This window comes from Myiozetetes cayanensis, unplaced genomic scaffold (genome assembly GCF_022539395.1).
Source record: "Myiozetetes cayanensis isolate MyiCay16 unplaced genomic scaffold, myiCay2020 scf4, whole genome shotgun sequence".
NCBI classification, from domain to species: domain Eukaryota; kingdom Metazoa; phylum Chordata; class Aves; order Passeriformes; family Tyrannidae; genus Myiozetetes; species Myiozetetes cayanensis.
Window position 1 is genome coordinate 24002836 of NW_026087631.1, and position 13816 is coordinate 24016651.

General features: G+C 36.4%; 1 protein-coding gene and 1 long non-coding RNA gene across 19 annotated transcripts in view; one reads left to right on the plus strand and one right to left on the minus strand.

The window, feature by feature from the left end:
* The window catches only part of LOC126646882 (uncharacterized), a 120198-nt gene that overhangs the window by 96129 nt on the left and 10253 nt on the right, over window positions 1-13816 (plus strand). The gene's annotated exons all lie outside the window — the stretch shown is intronic.
* Window positions 2540-13816, minus strand: part of LOC126646879 (uncharacterized) — a 35510-nt gene continuing 24233 nt past the window's right edge. For 2 of the 4 annotated variants that reach the window (XR_007630427.1, XM_050328567.1), the window contains 2 exons: window positions 4581-4722; window positions 2540-4016 (listed from right to left, as the gene is read on the minus strand). Coding sequence is in view for 3 of the 4 variants with exons in the window: in XM_050328567.1 (XP_050184524.1) it covers window positions 3949-4016; window positions 4581-4722 (210 nt within the window). In the remaining variant the exon portion in view is untranslated. Of the gene's footprint in view, window positions 4017-4159; window positions 4723-13816 lie in introns of those variants that run through there. The other 2 variants (XM_050328568.1, XM_050328566.1) reach the window with 2 other exon arrangements.

The following is a 13816-nucleotide window of genomic DNA, read 5'->3' on the forward strand; positions in this document are numbered from 1 at the left end:
CAGCAGAACAAATGGTCAGACTCCTTTGATCTACACACTGTCAACCTCAATCTTCAGATCAGATCTACCATCAGCAGAGGAAAGGAAAATATTCATAAAAGCATTTATACTTATGCACTATCCAGGCAGAATGCTGTCTGGAGACAGGAGATACTAATTTCCTAGAAGGTTGAATAGTTTCTGGACATGAAAATCTGAGAAGTTTCTGGTTACCTACCCAAGCTTGTCTGCTGCTCTGAAGTTTCTGAAAATCTACTGAAGATCTCTGAGAACAACACCGATGTGATCAACCAGCAGTAACTACAGGAGAAACGGGGCAGGAGGCTGCTGGAGCAGGAAGTAGCTGTTGGCCTCTGCTTGCTTTGCTTGTGCCAGGATGTCCACTGCTCTGATCTGGTCTTTGAGGACCATCAGTACTGAGACCAAGGAGATAAAAATCATGGTCTCTCTTACCTTCTGTGAAGAGCCATCTCAGCTCTCCGATGAGCTATGTCATGATTCTTCTTTGATCTTGTACTGTCACTGAATGATGAAATTCAGTTTCCCCTTAAAGACTGAGAAACCTAGGCCTAACTGTGTCATGAAGTCTGCTCATGGTTGGTCCTGGCTAGCTCTCCTCAACAACAGCATGACCATGGCAAGCCTGTGGGTCAAGCCAGGCCATCAGGCAGAGGGGATCCAGTCCTATGGGACTTCATGCTGAATTCTTAACACCCATGTTCTCCTTGGAGGCCATAAAGATATTTCTGTCTTCTGCTGCTTCATCCATGGCAGTGTGTGCATAAAACTGCTTTAAAACAAATAAATCCCGTTTGAAATATTGGGGTTTCCCCCTCCTTTGTCCCAAAATTTAATTTTGAAGGGTTCGTGGAGCAATAAGAATGAAGGTTTCAGACTGACAACTTTGGGGGTGTGGGACTTGTGTTTTGATTTTTTATTTGCTGAGGGGTTTTTTTGTTTTGGTTTGGTGAGTTTTTGTGATGTCTGTTGTCCCCTGGATGTGAAAGGTCCTTAAACCAAGGACACCTTTTTAAAACTGTCTTCTTTCCCCACTGACTGGAGAAGTTTTTCTTGAAAGTCTACATCAGACTCTGAAAATCCTCCTGTAGTCTCTGAGAAAGTGTAGAGCGGAGAAAATATGCCAATAATGCTAGTAGATACCTTGAAATTCAGAACTTATCTCCCCATTAAATTCTCAATATCAGCTCTTATTTCAAAGATTATTTTAGAACTAAAAAAGTAATTTAATTTATTTTCTGTCCGAAGTTCAAGTCATTAGTCTCTATCCAAATCACATTATCTACCTTTTCCTTGCAGCCATAAAGACTAGAAACTCTCAATATTTTTTTTGTCTTTTTTGACCAAATTTTGATCAAATTACTTCTTTTCACAAAATCAATTGGTTTCCATAATTGAGGTCTCCTTAATAGTCCCTGAAATATTGTCCAACACCAGCCAAATTATAAGAGTCAGTCAGACACATCACAAATTAGACTCTAGTTAAAATGTTTATGAATATGATCAATACAGACAGATTACACATTGTAATCTCTGGCTAAACCACAGATCAAGTGCTGTACAGAGTTCCCTGTGTTGTGTTCCCTGGTCACATATAGACCAGGGGATAAATCCTACTTCCATGGTATAATTGCACTTACAGTAGTGTCAGGTTGCTGGAGAGAGTTAATAACGGCCACACTGAAGAAAACAATAAGGGCCATTTAGCTCCAGATGCAGTCCAGAAGTTCTGGGGAATACGTGTCATCCCCACCCACAGCACGCCTACACCTCTCCTTTCACTTCAGGAGGCAGCTTTTCCATTACCATTGAACTCTCAGAGCAAAGTGATATTGCTACACAGGGAAGGAAAGAAATCTCTGAAATACAATCCAGCAAGAGGGGTATATTGGCCAGAGAATAAAGTGAAGTATGAGACAGAGGAAATATGCAGTAATTATGAATTTTCTTGGAAGGAAATAATTATCTCTTTTGCCCCACAAAAGTGTAAAATATACTTTAAATACTTTTGTCCAATACCAGTTGAAAGGAGTAGTGCATTCTCACAAAATACCAGGGATCAACAGAGCTTTACTTGAGAAACACAGCTTTTTAAGGGGCAGGTCTCTTGTTAGACTTGTGATGAATTACCTTTTTTTTTTTTTTTTTTTTTTTTTGCATAGATATACTAAATAGCAGAGATTGCAACGTAAGTTTCTATATTAACTTGATATCATACATATACCAGGTGGATAAGGAAGGGATTTAAAGGCAAATAAAATGTAACTGCAGAGAAGTTTAGCACATCAAATCTGATCCATGTTTGTATGATATGTGCATATGACCAGGGTAGGCTCAGCAGCTTCATTTCTAGATTTTCTGTGGTGGGAATATGTGATTTTTTTTTTTTAGAAAGATAAAATCAAGATTGCCTATAACAAAGGTGTGCTGCCAGCAGAAGCAAAGAATCACTCCGTTTTTCCAGATAATTCCTTCCGTTAGTTAATCATGACAATTGCATAGTGAGCAGTAGGACTGAGATTTCCAATGAAAAGGAAGATTCAGCTTCAGAAGGATTTTTTAAAGAAAAATATGTAATTTTATAGATACATGAAGAACCAAAATTATATGGTTTTCTGAGAACACTTTGAACGTTGAAGAAATAAGACTGAAAAGATATACACACCCTCTGTGAAACTTCTTTATTCCCTTTTTTGCTTGTTTTCCTGATTCCTTTATGATGGAGGTGGGTCTTAATAAAGATGAAAGTGCTCGAAATCTCCTCTTTATTTTTTCTCCATGCATCCAGTGTAATTTCCTTGCACTGTATGTGATCATTCTTCTTTTTCAGAGGTTGAAAACTCTACATAGTGGGGATGAGACATGTCACTGGAAAGGATTTTTTCCATCTACCTTTCTGGTCCCTCCTCAGTTCCTTAACATTTTGATCTTGGCTGCAGACCTCTTACATTAAATGTCACTATATGGGCACTAGGAAATGCAACTATACAAAAATAAGAAATAATTTTTCCATCCAGAATTTGAGCTGAGTTGTATATTCTATAATTAGGAAAACATACATATCATACATATAAGAAAAATAAGAGCAGATCAAGACAAATATAGCAAAATTACATTATTTTCCTTCTTTCCTTCCTTCCCCTTCCTCTACAGCACTGTGTCTGCAAACCATTTGGGTCAGAAAATTATAGATAGATAAACAATGACCTCCACTTCATAAATGTTTTAATACCCATAGTTATGATATCACACTCAGAGATTACATTATACTAACTATTCTTACATGGGTTTTTTGCAGCCTGTTGTACATTGACTCTGCTTGTAAGCATGAACAAGAACAGAGAAATGGATATAAACACACATATAATAAAAATCAGGTATGAATAGAATGCAGGAAATACTATAAACTTAAGCTTCATAAAGAGAAGATTTGGAGAAAAAAACGGCTTTGGTTTTCTTCCTCAAAATTTTACATTTTAAATTTTACAACGTAAAGTGAAATATTCATGTTGTCTTGGATGTGTTTTCTATACCAGAGCTCTTGCAACACCACTATAAAAGGAATGAGCTTCTAAAATAAGTTCAATGGAATGCTGATTCTTTTCCTTGATTATAGCCCTTTTCATGTCAACAGTATTAACTGCACATTGCAATGTCTGTTTCCTCCCAGGGTGAAACTAGCAGCTACGTGACATTTAAGCTGGAAATATCATCATTGTTTTTGGCTGAGGGGAGAGCAACTTGATGATGTGACAGGACAGATGTGTTTGTCGAAAGCTTTTCATATTATAAACAGCAAACATTGAGACATCTTATACAAAAATGTTATCTGTATCGAGTAAATACAAATAAATAAGGACTTTGCTGAGCGGTGACCTGGCAGATACATTTGCTGTTGCAAGATGCATTTTCCAGAGCCCCATGTTCCATTTATTTGAGCATGATCTCAAACAGCCTCTTCCTGGGACAGATGTGTTCTACAACAGCAGCAGCAACTGCTAAGCAAAAGAAGATAAAACTGGAAATCATCAAGGGGGAGGCTGTTTTTCTTTTTAAAGAAGTAACACAGTAAAGCACACTATAAGAATAATCAATGAGCTAAATTAAGCAAATTTCAAAATATAGTACTGTTTAACCTGTAGTAACTAAAAAAGCTATTAAGCTTCCCATACAAATATGCTACATACACATTTTTATTAGTTCATCACTTCTAACAAAACTCTAATAATTGGTTGAAAAGCAATCTATCAATATTTACAATACGAGCACTTTCCAGGAAGTGTTTAGAGAAGTAGGCTATGGCCCTTTTGTGGGGTCCGAGTTTTTGAGCCAGGACACCCAAGGCCATTCCCTGTCGTTCATGTGAGAACAGCCAGAATGGTTTTGTTACATCTGGCAGGCCCAGTGCTGGGGCCTTCATCAATTCTTGTTTCAGTCTTTTAAAGGCTGCTTCTGCCTCCGGTGTCCAGAGTAGAACACTTTTGGTTTTTTTAGCAGTTCATATAGGGGCTTTGCAAGTATACCATACTGGTATATCCATAAATGACACCAGCCTGTCATACCTAGAAAGGCACGGAGATCTCTCACTGTTTCCGGTCTGGGCATCTGGCAGATGGCTTCTTTCCTTTCCGTTCCCAGAGATCGTTGCCTTCCAGAGATCTCATATCCCAGGTATGTCACTTTTTCTTGCACCAATTGGGCCTTCTGTTGAGAAACTCGATATCCGTTTAATTTCAGTAAATTCAACAATGCAATTGTCCATTCTATACATTTTTCCTCAGTTTCAGTTGCTATGAGTAAATTATTTACATATTGTAGAAGAACGCCCTCTCCCTGTGGCCATTCCCATTGCTCCAATTCTTTAGATAATTGATTTCCAAATATTGTGGAACTATTTTTTTTTAAAAGGTAAGATCGTCTGATTCACATTCTATTAATAATCCTAATTCTAAAAATTTCTCTGTTATGGGTTCAATTCCCTTGTCCAATCTTTTAGTCTCAGTGGATATTGTTTCTTAGCCACTGGCTTGGCTCCTGGTTGTAGTTTTGTTTGAATAGGAATTGCCCATTTTGGCAATTAATTAAATTAAATGCCTAATGCCAAATTGTGTGAATGCTCATGAGAAGAAATGAAGGGGCATGACTTAAGATTGTTTATATTTTTACTAGGAAACACCAAACTTCTCATTTTGCCAATAATTTGTAAATATTAAATGGATGGTTTCATATTCTTCTAGCAAAATACTGAAAAGGAGAGTTTAGTAAAGGGAAAAGTAGTATTAGGAGTCTAGGATCATGAGTTTGCTCCTTTCTTATCCGACCTTCATGAAAGCAATGTAATTTTTTTTTTTTTTTTTAATTTGAAAGTATGACAAAAATCTTAGCTTACAAAATTAAAGGCAAACACAAGTAATCTAACAGGGCTTAGCTATTGTTCAGGTAGCATCTTTAGATGCTACAGGGCAGTAGGGAAGATGTTAACAGCAGTTCTATTTCAAGGAGAATTATTTCTCATGGGGAGACACAGAGATTCAGCATTTCTCATTTTTCATTTTAATGTCTTCTTTTCATTTCTGTCACACTTGGCTAACTGTCACACTAGTTAGCCTAAAACTTTGGGGTTTTTTTTATGAGGTGTTTGTGTTATAAGGCCTTTATTCAGCTGAAAGAATCTCTAAAGTCGTCAACACCTGTGTATCTCTTTCTTGTCTTTTTACTTTTTTCTATTTTGCATTAGTAGAAATTCCTACTCCAAGTTAAGTTTCTCTTGTTTTGTGATTAACACCCAGAACTTGCACTTTTTTGAAAGAAGAGTGTAGGCCTGATGGCTGCAGTCCATTAACATTTTCTCAATATACTTTGCTCACAACTTGTTTCCTTCTAGCTGAGACCTTACTTATAATGACATAATTATTGACACTGAGGACAGAGTGTGGGTACATGAACACAGATCACTTTGCCTCATTTCCTTGTACATTAGTATATTGTGAGAGATAAATAACTCACCAAACTAACACATAGGGAATTGATCCTGAAGAAACCTCACAGTCACTTATTCAGGTTCAATATAGCCTATTGAACTGTTGCTTTTCAAAGGCAGTCCCAACAGTCAACAAAAATGTGCTTCAATGTTAAGTAGCAAAAAGATTTCAGATAGAGACTAATTACTGTATTTGCAAATAAAGTGCTTACTCAGGGAGATAACTTGTATATTTTGAAATAAGGTGCTAATTGTAATGAAGTAGGAATTTGAAAGCCCAGAACTGAAAGCTCATGGACAGAGTGTAATTGCATTTCAATAGAAAATATGAAATTAAAAGAAAAAACAAAAAGTTAAGAAAATGTGAAGCTATTAATTCCATCTTATAAAATTAAATGAAAGAAAAAAAAGAATTTATGGCATTTTTATGTAATGGCTATTAGAAGTTATAGCTAAAATTTAATGATCTTAAAATATTTTCTTGCATGTTCTACCTTCTTTAGTTGTTATGTAACAATTACAGCTGATTCCTGAGTAGTTCCAGAAAACAATTATTATCCATGGCATTCCAATCACTAATTACTGCTTTTACTGAAAGCAGTTAATACTTTTGTCTTAATAAAATTAAAAGTTTCATTGAGAGTTTAAAAATTACTTGTAAAAATGAAAATATGTAGATGCCTTTACTACTTGCCATGGGCCAGTCTCCAAAGATAAAACATAAATATCCCTACTTTAGATCTCAGTGGGATGGACAAAAGAAAGGTTTAAAATTGGTTGCTGCCAAAGAATCAGTGATTTAGACTTGGTTGTATTCAGTGTGAGTAAAAGGAGGAAAAGTTCAAGTAGAAATACAGCATATATGTCATACCTTTAAATGAAAGTCTCATGGGCAGAGAGAACTTTAAGGATATGTTGGAGAGGAATGTTTAGAATTAAAGACGTAAGTGAAAATTAAGGTTTCTATAATTACTTACAATCTATAAGACAGAAAGAATTTGTGATTCCACAAGAACAGGAACACTATTTTTTGGATGTTAAGCAGAGAAGTGACAGCACCATATTAAAAAAAATGAAGTGGGTTAGCAAAGAAAATTAATTGCAATAAGTATGAAAGAGAATTTTTGTGTATGTAGCTGAAAACTTTAAGATACTGAAAAGAGATTTATTATTTCTTTACAGAAATAAAGGAAGAGATAAAAGAATCTGAAAGACCAGTAGAGATTTTTTTTTTTTTTAAAAGTGCACTGGGAACAAAACAGATCCTAGAAACTCTGGAATTCTATTAGTAAAGAGTTGTAATAAGCCTATTAGTAGATAGGCATCCCAGAAGCAGCCAAAATAATTTCTATTCTCCATTTGGAAATGACAAGTTCTTATTACATAAGAATATTCTTTAATGAGATTAATGAGTATTTTCCAGTCAATTAATAGATGTTAAACAACATCTGCCAGTAGGTCTGATTAATTTAACCCAAGAGCCCTAAAAGACTTGGCAGGGGAGAGCACTCTATCACTGATGTCAACTTTTAATAAACCTTGAAACAGCAGGGAAATGCCAGAAGACTGGGAGAAAACTGCTATGCCAATATTCTGAAAGGGCAAGTGATTCTAGCCAAGTAACTTCAGTTAGCAAAAAAAATAATTCCTTTGGGAACTAGCTGATAGGGAATTAAAGGACATCTCACAGGTGATTAGGGAAATTAATTTTGACAAACAGACCTAACTTCTGAATAATAATACTACTATTATGTCATGTAAAAAAGCTGTTCTCCTCTCCTCTAACAACCCAAAATAAATAAATGGTAAATGGCTAATGGGTGGTTCTAAAACAAAAACAAATATGAAAAGAAGGATTTTCTGCTGTGACATGCAGGGAAGAGGAAGTGTGCTTGTCAACGTTTTCACTGAGCTAAATCTAGCTCAAAAATTGCTGGTGACATAATAAACACTGATGAGGACAATCAAAGTGTTCAGTATAACACTTAATAAGAGGGGTCTATTCTGATGTTTTAATACAGATATATGAAAGTTGCAGTGACTGCAAAGTATGGGACTGGAGCCTAGCCAATAGAGACTGAGAAAACTATCTCAGTGTCATACTGAACTCCAGTGTTTCTGTGGCAAGGAAAGGGTGGTGCTATTCATGCAGCTATAGCATTATATAGAGTTAAATCACCACCATATTAGTTTAATTGTGGTGTTCTTTCAAAGAAGAGTTGCAAAGCCAACACAGGAGTAGAAAAGAACCCTGCTGCAAACTGAAAACAACAGACTAATATGAGAAATTAGACACTATCTTTTGACAGAGAGGCTGATCAGTCATCATAAAAATTACAAAGGTAGGCTGCAGGATCTCCATCTCTCAGATGAAGACTAGGTGTCTTTTAGGAGATGTGCTTCAGCTAAACATAACTAAGTGTTTAGGCAAAGAGAGAGGCCCTTGAGCTCAGCACAGGAAGGAGCAAATGAAATGTATGGCCTGTGATTCTTGGAAGGTTGTAGTGGTGTGATCTGATGAAACAAGCCAAACTTAAGCTGTGGAAATTTATGGGTCAATAATAATAATCATAACTATAAGCACATATGCAATTGCAATTGAGATAGTAATATACATTTTGAATTTTACGTTATGTCTGAAATTTAATGGAGTGACAGAGCCCAGGAAAGTGGATTATTCTATGGGGAAAAGAAACAAGATTTGGGGTCACAAAAGTTATCCACGTATTCTTCCAAGGTCCTGGAGAGATACACCTTTTGCATCAGATTAGGAGACAGTTGATCAGAAGTAATTTTGTCACATAACATTCCCTGGTATCTTATGGTGTGGTGCTTCTCCATAGTCCCTGAAACTGAGCCTCCTATTCTAGTTTTCTCTCAAATATGCCATTTCCATGGAGTTTCAGAACTTGCACCTGCAGGTGGAACCTTTCTGCAACCTCTGATGGGTGGGCAGATGTGAGGCCATCAGTTTCTGTCCTTTGTCTACAACTTAACTGACTTTGGTATTTCATCTAAAAAAAAAAAAAAAAAGGCTGCTTACAAAACATCTGTGGTAAGGCTCAAGAAGAAAATTTCTCAAATATATTAAATTACACTAGTTGTAACCTTGTGTAGATCTTCTTCTCCTTTACCTGCTTGCCGCCTTTTGTCTTATTAGCATCCTCTATCTATCTATCTATCTATCTATCTATCTATCTATCTACCAATCAACTTTAACATTTCTAAGTAAACTTGGATTCCATGTATGCTGAAAACAGCTGTGAGGATGTCAACCTTTTATAATTACAATAGTTATGAAATTGAGTGCACTTCTCCTGTAGCTTCAAGACAGAGGCACAGAAAAATTCTTCAGTGGGGTTTTTCTAGGCAGAAGTTACCCCAAAGCTGTGCAGTGGACACTGAATCACAGTGGAGTAAATCACAGTTTTACTCCTCTGCTTCCTTTGAGCATCTTCTCTAGGGTGCAGGAGAAGGTCCACACTCTTGTTATCCCTACTGCATTTTTCTTCCCTTCCTAACAAGGACACAGAAACCCCAAAACATCCTCCAACATGCTTAGAACTGCAGTATCATCCAATTCTCTGCTCATTTTAGAAGAACTGATTTGCGTATTTTCCTGATTGTTTTGTAACTATTCCAACAATAGAAACTCATTGCACACAGCTGCAACACAGCACTGTAGATTTTGTCATTTCCAAATACATACTCTTAGTAGCTGTATCTGCTATTTAAAGGACCAATTGACTCTTATTATGCCCATTTATTTGGCTTTGTAAGCATCATTTTTTTATCTGATGTGTGGAAGAAGGTATGATATTAAAAAGAAAATGTATTTTTCTCATGGTTTAGATGAAAATTTTCATGTTAGTGTAAATTTTGTAATTTTAATTGAATTTTTTCTGTGCCTCACTTGGGGAAAAACTCTTGGCTATCCTGTATTCTGAGAATTTTCTCTTTTTTGAATAGATAAATTTTTGTGTGTTGAACATTTTAACACTTTGCTCTTTTTTTTACATGATTTTGTGTTCCCCACCTTTCCCACCTCTGTTATTGCTTCAAAATCAGCTGCTTAAAAAATAAATTAATTTGTGAAAGAAGACTTCTGAGAATAAACTTGATAAAAATATGGTGAAAACAGGTTTTCAAGTCATCGGGATTTTGATTCTTGTTTTCACGTTAGTCTTCAGATGATGTCAATGTCATTGCTCCCAGAATTAGTTGCTGACAGCTCACCCCAATAGGATTACTTGCATACTTAGAGTGAAGCAAGTGCAGAATTGTTTGCAGAACCAGGCTCTTTAATAAGCAGCTATACACTTGACTGCAAGAGCATGGGATGAATAATGAGTCATCAGCCCTCTGAGGGCAGTGTAGATCAGCTCCGTGGCTGCTACTCTGGAACATGGCCAGACAACAAAATTGCAAATGTGTTTTTCTCTTCAGTTTCCTCCCTCTTCCTCTCAGAAGAAGTGGGGCCCTGACATTGTGACATTTCTTTTGTTCTTTGATCATTGTATTTTCAGACACCTGTAGAACATCTCAGAGGAGATTATGGGTGGTCTCGTTAATTAGTTTTTCAGTTTGACATCCTGGTGCATCAGCACGATTGCTTTGTGAAAGGAAGTCTCGAAAAATGGCTCTTTTTGGATAACACCTGGAGGACATCAGCGACATCAGAGCCTTTATAAAATGGACAGTGTGGGCACACAGAGCAGGAGAGCTAATTCTGATAGTCTGTACTTTTGGAGAACTGAATGTGCCTATGCATCTTTCCATTTTCTTTTTGAGGATGCTAAATGGGCACTGATCTCTTGCGAGGAAGATTCTCACTTAGTTATGAAGCAGAAGAGGAGTGGCTTACATGTCAACCGGTCAGCAAAGGCTTTCATCATAATTTCTTTTGTGACTTTTTAGCTTGCAAGATTGTGAACACAATGTTTTTGGTTGAAGTATTACATGCAACATCCTTTTTCAATTACCACACCAACCAACTACACCCCCAAACTCCAACTTCCTTCATGAAGTACCCGATACCCAAGATCAATGCAACCCTAACGGGACTCATTTAAGATAAGAAAGCTCATGTATTTTATAAATCAATAATATTTTATAAATCAATAAATTTTATAAATTTACTGCACAGACTCACAGCAAATGCTTACTTGTACAGGTTATGTATGGATAGGATTTAAACTGTTTTGTATTTCAAAGAAATTATCCAATGTAGAATTAGTCTTTGGCTAAATGTATGCCATAAATATGCAGGATGACATGTTACAGATGAGCTGATGCCACAGTGGGAGAATCTTATTTTTTGCACTGCCTACTTTCTTGTTGCATGTCTACAGTGACCTGATGTTGTGAGCATTTAGCTGGCATTGGTATTTTACCTTCTACCTCCACAAAGGCAAGGAAAAGTCCCAACATACACAGCTCCGAGACATGGCAATTATTTTCAGCTTACATCACTCTTCTCCTTGGGCTGGCTGCACTTATTTAAAATAGACTTCAGTGGGGTGGAACAGATATCTGCCAATGGCTAATTAAATTAAGGGTTCCATCTGGACTCACAGATTTAACTCAGAATTTCCTTACATTTATGATTTCACTGTGTAACAACATAATTATATAAATCAATTGTCACATTCAAAATACATATACAGATATAATCCTTGACTGTGTTGCATAAACCCACACATCTTCAATTACTAGAAATGTAAATCAATTTTCACCCTTTTAAAAAACAGGTTTTGCTTAATAAACATGTTTATTTTACCTGTGCCAAATACTTTTTCCATATTTATAAAATATGGCCTCTGATAACAGTCCTATTTTACATCAGGTACAAAACACAAATTATCATCCTTAACTCCTGATATTTTTGGGGTTTGAATAGATATTGATCTTTCAACAGAACAAAACAGGTTGGCTATTATTTTCTTCTGCTCATGTTTTGTGTTATACATAGGGAATCCTTTACCAGTAACATGCTTAAGTAATGGGTTCTGGACATGCATACTATAGAATATTTTGTTAGCACATGAACGGAAATGTCCCAGTCTCCAAATCTCATCTATTGCAAGCTTTAAAAGATTACGAATGCTCCAGAGGGAACAATGACTATGCCCATTGCACAACTTGCATTACTGGTGATAACTGAGCAAAAACTAACTTCACATCATGAAAGTGCAAAGCAAAATAAAGAAATTAAGTTATTTGTATCAAGTTTGGCTATATCTGCTAAATATATTCTAATCATTCTAAGAGAGAAAAACAGAAGGCGAATAGGCAATGAATAAAACCCATAATGGTCAATAACATGTGTTGCATGTTTTTTGAATGGAAAGTAACTTATCACATCTGAAATAAAAGCTGTTTATTCTTGTGTTTCACTGTCTGTAACAGTCCTTGCAATTTATCTGTGAAAAAGTGAGAAACTGTAACTCCATTAGCATATGAATACTTGACACATCAAATCGGTTGTACAATAACAGAGGAACATTTGCTATTGCTGTGTGCACACAGACAAAGCAGCCATTTTGAGGGGGGAGAGGGAAAAAATAAAATAAAATGGTGTGGGTATTTAACCCATTGTTTGTCTCTCGGTTTCACATGGCAGTTTTGATCAGTGTAGCCAGGCAGAGTGGCTGGAAATTCCAAATCCAAGCATGCAGGTTAAATGCTGATACAAAAATGTATTCAGATGGTAGTGGATGAGACAATAGAAGAAATGCAAACCCAGTCCAAAATAAGTAAATTAGTGTAGTCTTTTAATGTGTACACCTGGGGTGGGGTGAGTAGAGAAATGAGAAAATTGTACAGAAATTAACTGTTTCCTATGTACAGTTTTATTTCATGGCAATAGTATTGTGAGCCTTGGGTCAGATGTGTGAAACTATTTCTCAAAGAAACTGCATACATAATTGAGGCCCTATGCAGGGTTCTCAGTTGAAGTTGCCAGGCTACATTCATTTCAAAAGCAGAGCCATTTGTTATCAAATTTAAATTAACTCTCTCGGCCCTGGGTACATAGTTTGAAGAGCAGCTTTGCAGACTGTACGTGCTGTCTGAGGGAGGAGGAGTGATGCCTGCTCACTGACTGTAGTGTCATTTTGCAAAAAATGGAAATTTTTCTGTGTTTAGGCCTGAAAAGCAGTAATCTAAGAAGGTAGATTTCTGAGGAATAACTTTATGCTTTTTTCTCTCTTGGAAGACACACTGGTCTTTATTCTCCCTTTCTTTTCTTTTCCTTTAAAAAAAAAAAAAAAAGGTAATGATTTCAGCTTTAATTTGGGAATAAATTAACAAATCAATATTTGCTGCTGTTTCTTCTGGAAGCACACTGTGGCTGCCTTAACCAGTTTTGTTTTTTTCTTTTGCTTTAAATGGGGCTTAGAGTGTTTAAACACATAGGTTAGCAACCCAAGATATTTGTATTTTTCGGATCCCCTAGCCTGTACTTGGACTGGTTACAGGTGTAACTACAACATGACTTCTGTTACATTAAAGAGATAAAAGATTGCACTAACTGTTATAATTTTTTGTTTGTTTCCTTGAGTGTCCCAATGTGCCATGTGCTTGCCAAGCAGAGGAGAGATATCTGTGCCCCAAGGAGCTCACTTGACTGTTACACACAAGAGACGGGATTTTCAATGCCATCTCTTAAGCAGCAAAGGGCAACTGATAAAAGCACAGAGCCAGAACCACAAACATCCATTCACCATATCAGTTTGTTTTCCCTAGGCTCTTTTCTTCCCCACAGTTGCTTTCAGTAAATACTGTAGCAGTTGAGTGTGAATGGCAAAATATTTGTTG